Consider the following 17,977-nt stretch of genomic DNA (forward strand, 5'->3'; position numbering starts at 1 on the left):
TTTGCGTGACATTGCTTACTGCAAGTAAGCAAAACATGTTCAAGAGCTGGTACTTAAGCAAGAGCAACATATCCTGGTTAACGTTTAGTTTTCGTGTAACTGTTTAAGTGTTTTCTTTAAATATTGCCTTAGCTTGCACACTCACAGGGTACAAGACAAATAATAGCTAAGAATTCAGATCTAATTAGTTGATGCGTATGCGAAATTGCTAAGATTGTAGAAAAAAACTAAGAAATTTTGATTGATTATGCCATAGAGTTTGCCCACCCGTTTCTATTACCTTCTTTCATTTCTCCTTCTCTGGTTTTGTTCTTCTTTGTTGCTCATTGTGTTGGGTTCCCCCCCATCTGTGTAAGTTGATATTTGGTTGTATTTTTCTACTTTTGTTTTGTTCACACTACTAAAGATTGATTTCAGAGTTGTTTCTTCACAGATCGACTGCACAGAAGGATACACAACGGTAGAAGATGGGGAAGGGATTTTGCGGGGGTTAATATGAAGTAATTGCATTGGTTTAATTGCTCACGTTAAAATCTTCCGCTTCCGGTAAGATCGTTTACCACCGGAAGCAGTAATTGCTTTATTACTGCACCGGAGCAATAATTGCCGCCGTTCGCTATCAAGTCTAGCGTTACTTGTGCTTTTGGCTTCATTGAATAATTGATATAAATTGTCTGGATGTTGTTTGTTTGTTTGCTTTTGTGATCGTGTTGGATGTACAATTGTAGTTTTTTTTCTTGCATTAATTGATGTGTTGTTAGTGTTGTTCTTAATTTAACAATAAAAAGACAAACAAGTATTGATTTATAAAAAAATTAAAAATAATCTTCCAATGAAAAACGATTAATGCCTGACGAAAATAAATCTCCAAAATCTATGGGAAAATAAAGTAAACTTCCAGGCCACCATAATGGCGCACAAAACACATAAAACTAAGTAAGTGGTAGCATTCAACGCAGTATCACATTGACAGCACTTTTGCATTCATCTGTTTCTCTCATTTTGTGTTTTTTTTTTCTTCAATATTTTGCTATGTTTATCTCTGTTTGTGCTGTTATTATCCGTCTGGGAGTATATCTATAGATAGAGAGAGAGAGAGAGAGAGAGAGCAAGAGTTTTGGGAAATATTTGTTTGAAAAGTGTCACGTGTTTTGTTTTCGTTTTTCCAACACCTGGCAGAGTTTCATCACTTTGTGTTGTGGTTTTCTTTATTCCTAGCACTGTTGCATCGACGATACGTTACTATGTGTTTTGTTTTCTTTTCTTGGCTTCTTGCTTAACCACTTTTTTCCTCTGCTTTATACTGTTGTTTGTGTAGTTGTGTGTTTTTGTGACTGTGTATATATTTCTATGTATATAATAGGTATAAAGAGCATGTTGTAGTTGTTGACAGAGGCTTGAGCCTGTGCTGTTATACACGTTACATTCGACTCTGTCATTCACGGCTTCATAATTAGAGGAAGTAAAATGTTTGTGTGTTTTTTTTTACGTCCAATCGATAGTTTAGTTTGCTCTCTTATCCATTCTCACATTTCCTCTTTTCCTACTTTGCTACGTGTATGCTGCTGTATGTGTGGGTTTTGTTTTGTATTTTCTTTATCAATAGTAATATATAGTTTTTTTTCGTTTTACTTGTGTATATATACCAGTTTTAGATTTTGTTTTGCCTTTCTTCCTTCTTTTAGTGCTACGTTTTTCATGCGTCTTTTTTATACTTTTACTTATACGCAATGTACAGTACACGGTAGGTAGTGTATGTATGTATATATAATATAATATATTCATTTATATATTTTTTAAATCTATCACAATATTCTTTTTTTCTGGTTTACTCTTTTAATAGCAATAATAATAATAATAATCATAATAATGTTCATAATAATCATAACTGCCGTTTCTGTCTACCTTCTCCCGTCTTTTTTTTTTTTTTTGCAGTTTCGCACCGTATCTTCTCTACAATATATGCTCTACGAAGACACAATAAAATTAAGAAAAGGCCATGGCCCTTACACTTGAGGGGGTTGTTATTACCCCTTTTTTATATATAGATCTTTCATAGTTGCCTCTTATTATATATTAAGGTTTCCTTCAGTTTGTTTTTTTTCCATCACTCCAATCATTCCATTTAAATCCTTTCAATCGTTCGTTCGTGTATTTTTTTTGTTCGGTTTTGCCCCTACTACACCGCCAACAGTAATGGAAGGCTTGATCATCTTAATGTAGTTTTTTTTTGTTTTGTTTTGCTTCTTTGTTGTATATATCTATATATCTATGTATATGGTTGTAAAACAGCACATTGGATGTAGTTGACAACGTATTGCTTCGGAGTGGCGCAGTGAAAGGTTAGGGATGATTTCGTTATGATCAAGATAAGGTACAATTTAAAAGATTTAAACCCAAAACGGTAGTTTCTAACTTTCTCGATGCATGTGTTGTACAAATTATACTATTGTTCATGAACTAGTTTTAAATGGAAGATTCAAACGAGAGCTAAATCTGCTAAAACAAGATTTTTACGATTCTTTACCCACCAACAAGACACTATGCGACAGTGTCCTTTTTTGGGGGGTGCGTGCTCGATGTATCAGTGTTAAGATAATAAGCTACATTTTGCCGACCTGTAGTTGCGCATTTCGCTCTCTCTCTCTCTCTCTCTCTCTCTCTCTTTCTTTCTTTCTCTCTCTCTCTCTCTTCACGCTCGATCGATCGATCGATCTTTGTCGATTATGAATAGTTTTATGTTTTGTTTTGACACAACCATATGTACTTAATGTGTTTTTTCTTCTTTGCTTTGCGTTTTATATACTTCGAAAGTCAGGGTCTCATTCATGTTTCGTTTATTCCTTGTGTTTTCACCCCCTTTCAATGCTTCTTTTACCCTTTTTGTTTATTGCATTGATCGGTTTCTGTTTTCTGATGTAGCATATGTGTTCACTAACAATATACCACCAACTGCCAAGAGGCAACGTTTCTCCTATCAGACGATTAATGGGTAATTTTCGACATCAAATTGCACAATACGTTGAACACACGGTGAAAAAACCATTGCCATTTGTTTGCCATTTCCATTGCGTCGCTCTTGACTTCTGCATACCTTTAGGCGAACTGTAACCGTTTTACAATAATAGATAATGAGGACGAGGGGTTTTGCATTGCTTTTCGATTGACATACGAAGGTTTTGTGTTCTTCTACTCACATCTAGAATGAAACAAAAAAGGGGGAAATTATAAGATAAATTTAAAACGAAAAGAAACATAAATTCATATGAAAAATAGATCAAAAACATACCCTTAAGATGAGCAGCTTACTGCTTAAACACTGTTTCTGTGATATGAAACACTTTAAAACACAACAGAATCAAAAATAATTTCGGAGTTTCAGGGCGGAAACTTAAAAAGAATAATAAAACATATAAAAAAAACCTAAAGATTTCCCTTTCTGGTTGAATATTTTTTATAGACGTTATTCATGTGTTTTTTGTTTGTCTGTCCACCACTTGTAGACTCCATATGCGTAAGCTCGCGGAAGGTGAAAACGAAACGAGACAGCACAGACGAAATAATAGTTAAAGTTAACAAGTAATAGCTGATTCTTTCCTTCTGATTCCAGCCTTTCCACATTTATGCACCGCCAATGTGCATTACATTCACATTTACTAGGCATTCTCCGCACGAAATTGTTCTACTAAGATACGTTTGCATTAAAATTTTACTAAACCCTCTGTCCATTCCTTATGCTTCTGCGTTCCTTCTTCTACCAATTCTTCTACCATGGCATTACATAAAATACAATATCATTTCCTACTAGAACACCACGCCGTTGCTGCCGTTCGCTATCTGTTCCGACGTTTTCTCATAAATTGCACCTTCCTGGTGGTGATGGTGGTACCCTCTTCCTCGCAGTACCGAACCTATTTGGCAACGTAAACGTAAATTTTCTTCTCCATGCTGTCAGGGGTATTTGCTTAAAAAAGTTTAAACCCATTCGTTGGTGACCTGATTTGCTTCCTTTTCACCCATACACAAAAAACCAATCTCGAAACCAGGAAGTCTTTCCTCACACGTGGGCAGCACACACGTCTGGGCTCCCTATTTTAAACAGCTTCATCTTTCTCACTGCCGTACTGTATTGTGTCGAGTATTAAGTGTTGTTTTATGTGTTTGTTTGTATGCTGTATATATGTTTTTGTATAATTGTTTATCTTTTCTTCTTCTTTTCGTTTAAGTGCTGTGGCTTGTTAAGTAGTGTTAGTTGTAGTAGTAATAGTGTTTGTAATAGTGTTGTGCTACGCTGTACCGGTGTATAAACCTAGTTGCCCTGTTCGTAAACGTTCAATATATTAAAAAAATAAAAAATTTCCATGTTTTGCTTTAAATATCTTTAGATTTTAGATCATTATTTATCCAATTGCTAGGTCCAATAAAGTTTTCTAACATTTTTCGATGCAATTTTTAAGTTTTATCTTTTTGCCTTCGTTATTGTCCATTGGTTGATAATTTACTGAGAACCACTATCTCTCTTCCTCTTTCAATAACATATTGCCACTGTCTGTTACTCGGCTGACAGTTTAAAGAAGAATGTGTTCAAGCAAAGGAAAGCTAAACTAGATCAAAATTCTTCACATGGGGAAGAAAAGCGCTTATCAACTTTGCCAGAAGACAAAAAAAGAGTTCAAAACCTTTTGAAACACGTTTGAAACAATCAGCAAATAGCAAATGATCTGTAAAATAAAAAGTAGGAATAATTCTACCTTTTAAATTACACATCGCAATGTACAGTATTTTTCAGTAGATAAAACACGCGTCCACATGCTAAAAATAACGTTGGATTCACCAACCGGTAGTTGTTACGCCACGTATTGTTTTAAACATGTGAATATTTGCTTTATAGGATTCGGAAAACACTATCAAAAACCAAACTTCAAACCAAAAGTTAATCGCACGTTGTAGTAGAGCACGCAGTATTCAATATTCATCCTGTTTTTGTCCTGTTCTAACATTTGCTAATCGAGTAGTTTTGCCAACATAAAATGATAGAAACAAAATAAAACAAAGCTCAAAGACTTTAGCAACAATTTCTTATCCGGAAGCTTTTTTTCTAAAATTGTAGAAAATACTGTATAACAACAGAATAAGCCATCTTCACCATCTGGATCTGGTAGCGATTACGATGTTAAAGAAAGAAAAAAAGTGCCTAGGCGTTTTCTCCTTTTATTTTCCTGTTCCTATTCCACTCTCTCGTTACATACCCTTTTCTTTACGCTGCTTTGTTTTTCTCTTCTACTATCTGTGTGTTGTGTGTTGTGTGTTTGTGTATCTGTGTGTTTTAAATGTTTTCATCTTCTATCCTTTCGCGCAGTGCTTCCAACTCATCGTTTTGCTCATTTATGTATTACTTACTATCATTTACTTTAGTATTATTATGTGTTGTTCGTTTCGTGACATTCGCACAATGCGCCCACCACCACCACTGTGTACCCGTGACACAGATTCTGCTTTTCTTTCGTATTATTATCTATAATCTAAAAATATCACCGACAGTTTGAATATATTTCATCCGTTAGCTTTTTTCTTTTACGGGGGGTCTTTTTTTTTTTTTGTTTGTTCTCTCCGTATTACATTACTATACGTTTATGTGTAAGAGTGTGTCTGTGTTGGTTTTGTTTTTGCTACATTATTTTCATCGTCTACAGAGGGGGTTTGTTTAGAGTTTTTGTTTTGAGTTTTTCATTTCTTCTTTTTATCTCACACACCATTATTGTGTATATATATCATATATGCGTGGTTTTTTCTTGTTCTATTTTCTTGATTTTATTTCGATTTCTACTATTTTAGATTTCACTCCAAATGTTTACCGATTTACTATCGGGGTTTTTTGTTTTTGTTTATTGTATAAATTACTTATTTTTCCTAATTATGTATTTTTGTTTAACCCACCTCACATCATAGCCTGCGACCATCCTTCTTATCATTCCAATTTTCACTATTTCAACCATTCTTCCGTGTTTAATAATATCCTCTCTCAGATAACACACGCACACACACACACACATTCAATTACTCTTATTTAAACCAATTCGATTCTCCCGTCTTCTCTTCCGATCCTCTTTTCCGTAGTTATGTATCTGCATTGCCCGCATTTCGGTATGTATATAGGTATAATATTTTTAAAAAATATCATCGTTTCCGTTGGCATTCCAGCCAGTACATGCATTAGATTAATTGTGTTGTAAGTTTATCTGTGGTTTCTATTTTGTGTGTACGTGGTAAGATTGAGTGAGTTTTATGCAATGTTTTGCCTTTTTTATATGTTGTGTCTTTACTTACATTGCTAACCATCTAGGAGTTATGTTGATTTTCGGTTCACAAGAGTGTGCATATTATATGAAATATGTTTGTGTCTTGACAACTCTGTCCACTTGTGGGTGTGTTTGGAGGATTGACATAATGAATGTTGAGTGTTGCCTTTTCTGCATCTTTTCTGTGTGAGGATAAATGTGCTTTCATGTCTTCCTTTTTTCCTGTCTCTTTGCCTTACATCCTAGCTTCGTCTGCTTGTATATATATGTAATATATATAAGTGTTGGTATATATCGATTATAATATTCCTTTTTATAATGCATCTTCACGTTTTTCTGTGTTTTTATTTTCTTTTCTTGCTTTTATATTTTGTTTTACTTCTTTACTACACGTTTCACTTGTTTGTGATTTAAATTTCGTTTTTTCAGTTTTATCTTTCTGCTCCGGTGACTCATCAGTTTTCTACATTTTGTGTTTATTGCTTACTTTTATCTGTATATAGTATATTATATAAATAAATTAGACTTTAGTTCATTCTTTTTATGTTCTCATCTGGCTAGAATTTCTTGTGTGTTATGTTAATCTGCCACTCTTCTCGCTTCCGATCTAGCACTCTAATCGTTCGTTTTCTCATCGTGATTTTTGTTTTGTTTTTGCTGCTTGTTTGCATTATTCTGTCTTCCCATTCCTCCCCTAATATCACGGCTAGCCGTCCGTGTATTTTTCTTTAAATAAATAATATATTTTTATATCTCAATAGAGATAATATTATTAATGTATTTCTTTTTTTTGTTTGTTTGTTTGTTTACTTAAGTTTCCTTACACGTGTAGCTTCCGTTTTACTACTACAGCACATAATATATTCGTTTTAAAATTTTCCTTTCGTTCTTTTGAACCGTCTCGTTCTGCCCAGTCCGCTAATTAAAGAAGTCCGCGTCGAATTAAGGTTATCTTTTCGGCCTTTCTTCAGAAATGGGTTCACACAATGCGTGATTTTGTATGTTTCTGCTATTTGTTTCGCCTGTATTTTGAGTTTTGTGAAAATGAAATTGAGATGAAGTAATCAGTGACAGGTTTTGCTTGATGGTTTGTATGCTTTTCAACCAATACCGAAAGTCGGGAAGATGCTTAAGAAGCGTTCGCATTCGCAACAGATCTGCAGCGGTACCTGCACCGTAGCCTGGCTAACCAGTCAAAATATGAGTCGAAATGGAGTTTTTTTTTATCCAATTCGATTGCGTTTAACAGTTTTGCATTCAACCAATGCAAGAAACATATTTTTAAGTACAAATGGCGCTTATTATTGGAAGCATTTGCAATAGATCTGTGATGTTTGTAGTGGTTAAGATACTTCAAAATACCTTGTGATGGTTGGTGGTGATGATGATCATTGTGAAAAAAAGGAATCCCTAATACGGTAAAAAGAGGAGTACCGTCTAATGGAAGCCATCGGGTTCACCAATATGATTCTGGCAGAGTAAGGATATAGTAGATACAAAAGAAGTGAAATAAATACCGTGCATTTACCAAAAGTGTTTTGCGCATAGAGCAAAAGGAGCCACGACACAAACTAACCTTAGCTGACGAGCAACAGCTTATGTTGGTTTGTGCTGATTTCTTTCCATCATCAATTACTTTTTGCTGTTTCCTTTTTGTTCTTGTTTAGATGTTTTTTTTTTTTGGTTTTGGCAAATTTATCACAAAGAGATTACTTTTGGATTTTCCAATCGGGTTTTGTTGCTTTCTTGTATTGCGCCTTCATTTCTTTGAGTGGGGCTGTTCTTGCCCATCTTTTAACAAAAAAAAAAAACAACCCCCTGAAATGATAACACACGAACCGCCGCTCAATTTCCTCTTCTAACAATGCGCACTAATCAACAACCGCCAAGAGTATATGCGCGTGTGTGAGTGGGTGTGTTTTATCTGACCATTTTGTCCACTTTCTCTTCTATTGAGCGTGATGATCTTGAAGTTCAACAATTTGAATAAAACAAGAAGGACAAATAACGTTTCGATCCAGATCTTAACAGTCCACATATCCTTGCACTGTGTGTGTTCTCGTTTTTCACCATCACACACACATACACACACACCCACACAAACACTCATACACGCACGCAAACATACGCAAACACATCTTGGGGTTCTGGTTCAACAATAACAATAAATTTCATATCAAAACATTTCTTGCCATTTTTTTGCATGTTTTGAAACCTTTGATATACATTTTCTTTCTTAAACTGTACCACAGTGCGTGCAATGATGTATGTGCGGGAGGGGGAGCTTTTCGTTTTGTATGTGTGATTTTTGTGATGTACGGCCAATGCAAACTGTTGCTCAATCTCATTCTCAGTGCTATGCTGTATTGCATATTACTATTACGTTAGTCGTACACGATCACTAACGACGAATGTGTGGTGCGACGAATGTGTGGTGTGATGATCATCGACTCCGTCGATCCTTTCGCATACAAATCACGTATATCAGGCGGGGAATGGCTTATTTTGCTGATAATGGCGTGCGATGATCTTTTCTGCTGCAAAGAAGAAAAAACGCCCTACTAATAGACCTGACACTGTGTTCATGCCTCCAGACAGCATCAAATGATCGCTCCTGTGAAGTAAGAAGAGAATTTTCTTCTTCTGTACTACGACCGCGTTTCGACTACATTCTGCTGACTACTTTTGCTTTCGATGTTGCTGGGTGATGTGTTTAATGTGATTTATAGTTTGTTTGCTTTATTTACTTCCTCATTTCATTTAGACGCCATGTTGTTTTAGTGTACTGTCATCTCAGTTACGGATCAGCTAGTAACTTAATGATCGTTCATCGATCATCCTCAAAAAGGAAATAAATAAATCGTTAAAACATTTTTCCACTCTCTTTTCGTTCCTCATCTTCTCGCGCGATTGTTTAGAGTTGGTTTTATATCGGTTTGCTTGCTTTTATATTGCATTCCATCTGCACTATTTATCTGTCTCGTTTCATTTTTCTGTTATGTTTCCTTTGCTACTCAATACGTCGCTACAGGCTAACAGTTTAGATTGAGTGTGCTTGCTTATGTGTTTGTTTGTTTGTTACAATATGTTATTCACTAGATTATTAGCTTATGGTTTGTTTTCCTTTCCCCTTTTCACTTTTCTTCACGCTTCCCGCTTCCTTACAATCTCTTACAACTTAGCTTACGTTTATCGTCCCGTTTAGGTTTGCTCTTAAAATAATAAAGAGTTATTTGCGTATTTGCGCCGTAGAATTTGCAACAGTTGTTGGTTTTATTTTGTTTACTTCCTAACAATTACCAAAACACTGCTGACCTCCATTGTCTTTCATGTTCTTTTTACCACGTTTTACGCAGTCTCATTATCGCAATTCAGTTGATTTTCTGTGCCGTTTTCCGTTACCGTTCTAATGTCTATATATATGATGCACCTAAGCACTTTTCAAAAACGTGATCAAATTAAAATGCTCGATGCTTCCAAGCACGCACAACGGGAAGTTTGTTTGATCTGTCTGTTGAAACGGATGAATTTAGCTTTTGCCAGATGAAATCAAAAAACAACGAAGCGAAAACAAAAACAAAAATACAACAGTTAAACAGTTTACAGGCGGATAACGAGTCGTGCTTTGCCGCAAATAACTTTCACAATCAACAGTGTCTTTGGGACAGAAGAAGATATATAACAAATAGATACGTCCACCAATAACCACGCGTAATGATTAATCAACAAAAGGGTAGAAACCATAGACCGTAAGCAGTAGATAACAAAATGTGACTAATGAAACTAAACAGCGGAGTTTTTTTTCTTGTTTAAACTGATTTGAAACCTGATTGGTCAGCATGGCAGCGAGAATCATTATTTCACAAACAAGAACGCATCAGCATCCGGGCATGCCAACTGTCGGCGTTCTGCACCTTGTCGGAGACAGCCAGTCTTCTCAATATCCTAACGCCTCACTCTCACTCTCTTTCGCGTCTCTCTAAGCTATTGGCTAATTGCTTTCTTCTGAGTGTTATTTGTCTTAGTTAGTATATATCCTACTACGGTAGACTGCCTCCCGCTAGATGGTGGCAGCCATATATTGCCATCGTTTCCATAACTATACCACAGCTGCTTAAGCTCTTGCTACAACAACAGCAAACAGCCTTCGGCCTCAACAACGCACCCTTCTAACATCTCCTTTTCTCGCCACGGAGAATTCACTGCACTAATCTGTGGCACAAGTCGACATCAAAAAAAGCTTCAACTTATGCATCATGCGGCCAAACTAAAACCAAGAGCGACCTCTAGCGGAAATACACTAATCCTATGACAAATCTCGCTAGTGTAAGTGGGCAAGAAACATACAGAGTGGCTGCTAGTTAAGATCGTGCGGGCAAGACGCATCGTATCTAGGAGATCCAAAATTGAAACTAAAACCTTACCACTACAAGGCGTCTGCTGGGGTGGCAAGTTACGTACTTAGTAACGTATGCCAACCACTAAATATCGTACATTATATTCTATCTGTCTCCACTGCACCACTTGCTTATCATGCAAATCCATGGGTCTGTGGATCTGTAAAAATTTCCAATTCGGTTGTCATCAATCATGGCCCAATTTGCGTAACAGCTTCCCGTAAAAGCGCACTGCGGGGAAAAAACATGGAAGAACCACATGCACAAACAAACCCTACGGTGGCTTGATGGATCACTTGCTAATCATTTACCCTGGCACGATTTGTTTGTGTGGCGTCGTACACATTGCAGCACCAAAACAAGTTAAATTTGGGCCTTTTTTATAATGCATTTCGTTTGTGTCTGCACTACACACTTAAAGTTGGGCTGCTGTTTTCTGCTTTTTTTTCAATTTAAAGGTTAAGTAGTAGTTTTCACTGTGCCATGTTGTTTGTTGTACGCTTGCAACTTGAGCATAAGGCTCGAGATGTAATTTGCCTTTTGAGACAGTTGTGTAAAATTATCTTTCCTTTACATAATATATTGCATTGTGCTTTGCTTCTGCTGTTTTAACAGCTCTATTTATATGTGTTTCTGCTGTATTATTTTAGATGCAGGTAATTTTGCCCGCATCCCAAAATGAAAAGGAGGCAGTTTGAATGCAACGAACGGATAAAAGCGGATACATTACAAGGTTTTCCTACTTCATTCGCACTTTTTCTATTGCTTTGTTTGTCCACTGTTTTCTAAACCGAAGGTTCTAAAACGACTTGTCCCTAGTCTTTCTGCAAGAGTGGGACGAAACAGGCTCAATGTATGTGCCGAGCGGTTCGTAAAATCGCACATTTCACACCAATATCACATTACAAACCCCACTGATGGGTGGGTGGCCGTGCGCGCGTAAAATCGGAAACGAGCTAAAGCAAATATTGTTTGCAATTTACGCATTCTACTCTCACTCATGTAAATCTTATTATCGCCTTAGGTGTTATGATGCAACAGAATCGCATCCATTTCTTTAAGTTTTTTTGTTGCCTGGGTTTCGGTTGCGTTTTAAATAATTATTTTATTAATTTTTCCTTCAACTACAAGGTTTAGAATCGTGCTGAGCCGTCCAACAATCACTTTTCGAACAAACGTTCATCGATTTTGAGCTAAAACTGTAACCTTCCTTCAGAACAGCACGCGCAAACGGGAGACTTTGTCCGGAGTTGTGATCCACCGTCAAATAATCTCAAACCCACGAGCACCGAGCAGCCTAAAGTACATGAGACAACGATAAACAATACACCCAAAAAATGAACAGCAGCTTCGCAGAAGAAAAGCGTGCACACTCTCACCTTTCACCACTGGTTTCGGTTACTGTTTTCCGGGAAAATTTTCACCCCATCTTTAGGTAAGAATTCAAGTTACCGTCGTTCGGAAAATGCAAAGGATTGCCATCATACTGTCGCCATCGCTCCACTCGCTCGGGCTTTCTCGTGGTGCAACGGAAGAATATATTTCGGAGCTGTTCTTTTCTTTTTGGGAGCTGGTCTTGTCTTTCTATCCTACACGTTCTCGTTCCGCTCATATTGTTTTGCTTGCATGCGAAGCACCATCTCCATTCTCTTTGGCCTTCCCTATCTACCATACCGATGGATCCACCAAGTGTATCGTATTCGTATCAACTACAAAACAGTGGTGCTTCCGCTGGTTCTTTCTTTGTCCGTACGCTCTCCGGCTCGCATTATCCTTCTAAGGCAGCTACTACTCTATTGTGCCTTTCTTTTGTGAGTGTATGTGCGAGTGGAAAATGTGTGTTTCTATGTTAATTCCGTACACTACTTTTTTCCTTTCATTTGTTCGCGCTTTTGCTTTTTTGTTGCTCCCATCCGTCAGTTTGAATACGCTTCGATCCGTTGCTGTTGTTGTGGAGCAAAAATCATGATAAACTGCGCATCCCGAGCCACCCCCTCTCTTTATCGTCAAACCTTCTCACAGGCGTATGTCCGGATGTATTCCTAAATGCGGCGGTACCGGTGAGCGGTTTTGATGTAAATGGAATCGTGCACTTGTTTTTTTTTTGAGTTTGTTTGCCGTCTTTCTAGTTCTACTCCGCTCTAATACGGTTTGCTTTTTCTATTCGCACCAACGAGCGATGGCTGTTTGAACCGATCCATTGCAATTTCGCTTACTCACGCGTGGTTTGGCGTGCCCGCTTCCGTTTATATCCTTGCCCGAGAAACCTCGCTTCACAGCCTCTGTACTTGTAATGCCGTGTGTCTGTGTCTGTGTGTATTTACGTGTGTGGTGGCTGACGATATTAACGCATAATGAGACAGCACGCATCCCTCAGGCAGTCTGTCAACCAGCCTCATCGACGAGTCATTTTGCAGAGCATAACATTATCTTGCGCTTCCACCTTTTTTCGTACTGCCAGAAGGCGTATGACTGCATATGCCGAAGATGAATTGATATCAAAACTTTTCCACACATCATCATCATAATCGTTCATCCGCTTTCATCATTGAACGTCGTCTGTCTTTGGTGACGGTTAACTTTGCGCACAAGATGTGGTAAGCACAGAGGCTAAAGACAAGTTTGACTGATACTTCCTCTTCCGTTGTTTAAATGATTTTCATGTGATGGTGTGTGTGTGTGAGTTAATGTGCACGCGACATAATCCAGCCCATCCTAGAGCATTTTAGCTTAAAATGATGTTTGTGTGTTTATTGCTGACTGCAACTGATAACTTTGAACGCTCCTAGTAGCAGAAAAGACTAGCTACCTGCTGCACCAACAAAATTTTATCTCGAGCCCGCTATTATGATAGCACACCGTACGTTGTTCGTAGTGTTGGGTGCTTCAACACTCGAATACTGCGACAGATCGCTTCTGTCAGTATCCTACAGCTTACATACACATTAAGTACAGTAACAAAACCGTAACTAATTGATTTTTGTCAACCAAAAACCTTACATCCCGATGCACTTGTTTACTTGCAGTGCCTTTCTTCGTTTCGCTCTACATAATGCCAACGACGTTTCTCATATTGCTCTGCTTATGGTTTTACATCCTAAGGGCATTCTCGACCGATTCTAATGGCTTTTCTTTTTCTTTTTACACATGGATTGAAAATTTGTTTTTTTCTGTTTCTTCCTGCGGTTTCACTATACACTTTTACTCCACATGCACTGGTTTGCACTCCACGGGGTTTGTTTTTTTGTTTGTATAAATAGTTACTCATGATAATAAATAAGATTTGTTTTTTTGTTCGTGATGTGGCTGCTCCCCATCTACATACGCCCTTTGACACCGGTAGTCGTCCGCTCGGATATAGGCATGAAGATCTTCTCATCGTCTCAATAATAGTCGCTTATAGTCTTATCATTTGTTGTTGTGTTTTGTTTTATTACACTACAATTTAACGTCCACATCGTACTGCAGCAGCTGTGCCGCTTAGCAAGGGTAGATTCCTAAGGATATAGAAGTGGTCTCAGATTGAATACGTTTACACGCGTGGGATAGGAGTACAAGAGTGGTGATTAGGTGATTAAGATACATGCATGACCCTTCAATGATTGAGGTAGATTAAATATACTATTATTACACCTGTTTATAGGCTTTAGAATATTTGTAGGCCTTCTACTTATATGTTGAGGCTCTTGCTCACAAACATCGTTAAGGATTGCTGCATAGGGCTCAATCTACCATCAAATTGAAGGGTCTTTGCTGTCACCCACCTCTACTCACCTTGATAGTTCTGAGGCCAGATGGTGGGAACGTTCTGTGGGGGGAAAGCATTGGGGACCAAATGGGAGAAAGAACAAACGGCATAATATAGACCAACTGACAAACTCGTACACGCCCCAAACACGTGATAGTGACCAGGACGAGTGAGCGCGGTTCCCGCTCATGTTTCGCAAACACTCACCATTGGCACACTGTAGTACTGGTAGAACGGTTGATACGGCAACGTTGGAGGATACATGGTTGGCACACCTGGCGGGTAGACTGTGGCAAACTGCTCGATCGGAATATTGTTGATCGCTGGCGTTGGCGGGGTTGCGGCATAATACACGGCACCGTTCGTGGCGCACAGTGTCTGCTTTTTGATGGCCGGCGCAATGTTTAGCTTGCGATCCCTCAGGACAATGCAATCACACTGCAAAATTGTAACGAGGTTGGGTGATTATTAACGTAAAAGGATGTTAAAAGGGTGTCTATAAACTAGCGTGTTCCTTTGCCGGGGACAACAACACATACATCGTTCTGCAGTTTCTGTGCCTCGTGCTCTGTCTCGAACGTGACGAAACCGTACCCTTTGCTGACGCCTGCCCGGTCCACAATGATTTTCGTTGACTTGACGTTACCGTAAGATGAAAATAGACGGCACAGCTCAGCTTCCGTCGTATCGCCACTGGGAAAGGTTGAGGGAATGATAATAGAAGATAATAAGTGTCTATCTAGAGGGAAATTCGGAGGTACCGCACACCTGCTGTATGCCTCTTTCGCACTTTTCGTACGATACTGTTCATCATTCCATTTTTTTTATTTATTTTGTATCAAAAGACGGGGTTTGGGTATGGTAAGAAAGTCTTAAGTTGGCACTTTTAATGCTCTTCAGGAACAATAAAACAAAATTCAATCGTAAATCGGGGAGATAGGAGGATCAGCTATTTGACAAATATATGATTTGTTTTCTTGATCTGAGGGATCCTAGTCCTAAGCATAGTTGTTTTTTTTTTATTGTTCAGAAGATGTGTGATCCGAATGGGATTTTGCATCGAGTACTGCACAGTGAAAAACCAACGCTGCTCCCACACAACCCTACCGGGCGGTCGCACGGTTGAACCACTGATGAAATGGGTCAAAAAATGACATCCACAGATCCGATTTTCGATTGAAAGCTAAACACGTACAATTTTTCTCTGCAAATTTTCCCTTCAAATTTCATCATTTCATAAGATACGGAATATATGTTGTTTCATTTACAAAAGGGTGAGAAATTTTATAATACATATTCGTTTGCAAGTCGTAAACGTAACTCGAAATTGTAACGAAACGAAAACCAAATGCACGATGAATAAATGCCGGTTTAACAAGTGTTTTAACAGTGAAACTAAAACGGAACGTAAACGAGAACATGTAAACGGTAGAACGGCACCGGAAAATAACACTCCAGTGGTAACGCACACACACACACGCTCGCACACACTCACAAGATACAAGGGTGGTGTAACAGCACTTACCTGATACCGCCGACAAACACCCGGTTTGGTATGAGTGTCCCGTACTTGGGGGCCGCCAGGGCCCCGTCAAGCTGTCCAGCCGGGGTCGGTATGGACATTTTGTGCAGTGCTGCCGGATACGGATCCGTCTTGAGGCCGGGGGGGTTGGATTTTACCTTGCGCGAAAAGTGATGGAACGGACAGCAACTTACGCCGATACGCCACGAACCGCTCAAACCTCGGAACAGGTGGCGGTGGGGTGTCTCGTAATCTAGGTATGCGTGTGTTGTGTGTTGAATGTGGCGTTCGGTGGAATCACCTGCCTGCTTTAGAGAGCGTTGTAACGGGTGAAGAGGGTGGGGTGATGAGGGTTGGGGTAAAAGAGGGAAATACGTTTTTCCACAACTTTTCCTTGCTTAATTTTTGCTTCGCAATCGGGCGTGTGCTAAAAGCGTGCTTTTGACAGACGAGGGAGAAGTAAAAAAAAAGCTTTTCACTACTCAACGAGATCTCGGTGTGAGCTTAGGAAGGGTTTGATCTTTTTCCACCGATGGACACGTTCGTAGAACGCTTACAACGTTCTACTCGTACTGCACAGGTTTAAGGGGTTGTGCCTTAATCCTTTTACTTTGATCGTCGTTACAACACGACTTGCTTTTTGATTTCTTTTGTAGTTTTTCGGAGGCTTTCTCTCTACAGCAGCCGAATTAAATTCATTTAGCCACAGCCAAACAAAACAACAATTATGGCGCAACACTACGACACCGGGAGTGAGTCTTGCAGTGAGTCTTTCCGTGCTCTCTCCTTAGCGGTTGTCCAAAGTTTGACAGATTTATCAGCTGCAACAGTCTTGTTCTTCTGCTTCCAGTACTTTGATTCCTTGGCAAGTGTTCGGCGTTAAGCTTTGCGTTGGAGGGTGGTTACAATACAACAATAACAATACATTCACCTCCCAACAGCTTCGTCGTCAAGAGATTTTCGTCCTTAATGCACACCACCTTTTCTTGTTCGATTTCTACACTGCTTCTACTGCTGCGTCGTCCGAGTGTGTGCTTTCTGCTTTACCTCGTTGTCGTTATGATGCTGCAATGTTTTACTTCGCGTACCAGCCGTTAATTTGCACCATCTGCTGCAGCTTCAACTTTGCTCGAGGGTCACTCTATCGTCGTCGTTGTTGTCATTCACTTTTGGTTTGAGCTCGAAAGCGCTCTAGCTATTTTGCTGTAGGAAGTGAAGGCGAAGGAACCAACAACGCATTACAACACAACAGAGATCAAGAAATATATAATATATGTACACATACACACGCACACGCACACCGTGATTCCGGGTGAGGGTTTTGTTTATATTTTTATTGTGTTGTTGCAAACAAATGCACAACAGTAGTAGAAGTAGAAGTAGTAGTAGTAGTAGTAGTAGTGGTAGCAGTAGACAATTTGCACGTCGAGAGCGGGATTGGAAATAAAGGAAGAAGAAAAAAAGAAAGAAAAGAAAACACAATAGTAAAAATAAACAAAGGAAGGAAAACAACAACAGTAACAGCAACGAGAAACAACAGTGTAACAAGAACGGCAACAACGGCAGCAACATGGCAACAATTTTAACGCAACAACAAAAAAAAAACACCGTGACTAACGACTACTGGCTCTGGTTTCTTCGTTTATCTGAGGTTGGGCAAAAGAAAAAAGGATGAAAATCGGAAAAAGGAGATAGGAAATTGCGTGGTGGCATTTGAAGTGAAGGAAGGAAATACAAGGATGTGTACGTTTCACAGCAAGAAAAACAAAATCACAACAATACTCTCTCGTTGGATATGACTTTAGTGCAACAACAAAAAAACCGGGCAACCCCGGGTTTTAACACCCGCATTTTCCCCGATTTTCCCTGACATTCGTGTACCTTCAACGATAATGGTTTTGCATCTTGAGATGAAATTGGTTTGGAGCAACAAAAAAGCCGTTCTTACTCGCAGGATAGATGGAAATGGTAGCTCACTTGAACGTACAATGCTCACGGAATGAAACAAAAC

At 38.8% G+C, this 17,977-nt stretch overlaps 2 protein-coding genes across 2 annotated transcripts in view; both read right to left on the minus strand.

Annotated features, from left to right (window-relative positions):
• The window catches only part of LOC126562569 (protein lifeguard 1-like), a 400,503-nt gene that overhangs the window by 255,380 nt on the left and 127,146 nt on the right, over positions 1 to 17,977 (minus strand). The gene's annotated exons all lie outside the window — the stretch shown is intronic.
• LOC126563128 (protein boule) lies at positions 14,150 to 16,136 on the minus strand. Its single transcript, XM_050219750.1, has 5 exons — positions 15,970 to 16,136; positions 14,984 to 15,137; positions 14,652 to 14,882; positions 14,471 to 14,504; positions 14,150 to 14,193 (listed from the first exon to the last, which is right to left on the minus strand). The coding sequence occupies exons 1-5, from the start codon at positions 16,065 to 16,067 to the stop codon at positions 14,177 to 14,179; spliced, it is 534 nt and encodes a 177-aa protein (XP_050075707.1). The 5' UTR covers positions 16,068 to 16,136; the 3' UTR covers positions 14,150 to 14,176.

The sequence above is a fragment of the Anopheles maculipalpis genome, chromosome 3RL (genome assembly GCF_943734695.1).
Source record: "Anopheles maculipalpis chromosome 3RL, idAnoMacuDA_375_x, whole genome shotgun sequence".
NCBI lineage: Eukaryota > Metazoa > Arthropoda > Insecta > Diptera > Culicidae > Anopheles > Anopheles maculipalpis.

Excerpts from the sequence above, each read along its gene's own strand:
- LOC126563128 (XM_050219750.1), bottom strand. The coding sequence starts at position 16,067 with ATGTCCATACCGACCCCGGCTGGACAGCTTGACGGGGCCCTGGCGGCC. Across the intron at positions 15,138-15,969 it reads GTGTTTGTCGGCGGTATCAG|TGGCGATACGACGGAAGCTG; the intron begins GTAAGTGCTGTT and ends AACCTTTCCCAG. Across the intron at positions 14,505-14,651 it reads AGTACTACAGTGTGCCAATG|AACGTTCCCACCATCTGGCC; the intron begins GTGAGTGTTTGC and ends TTCCCCCCACAG.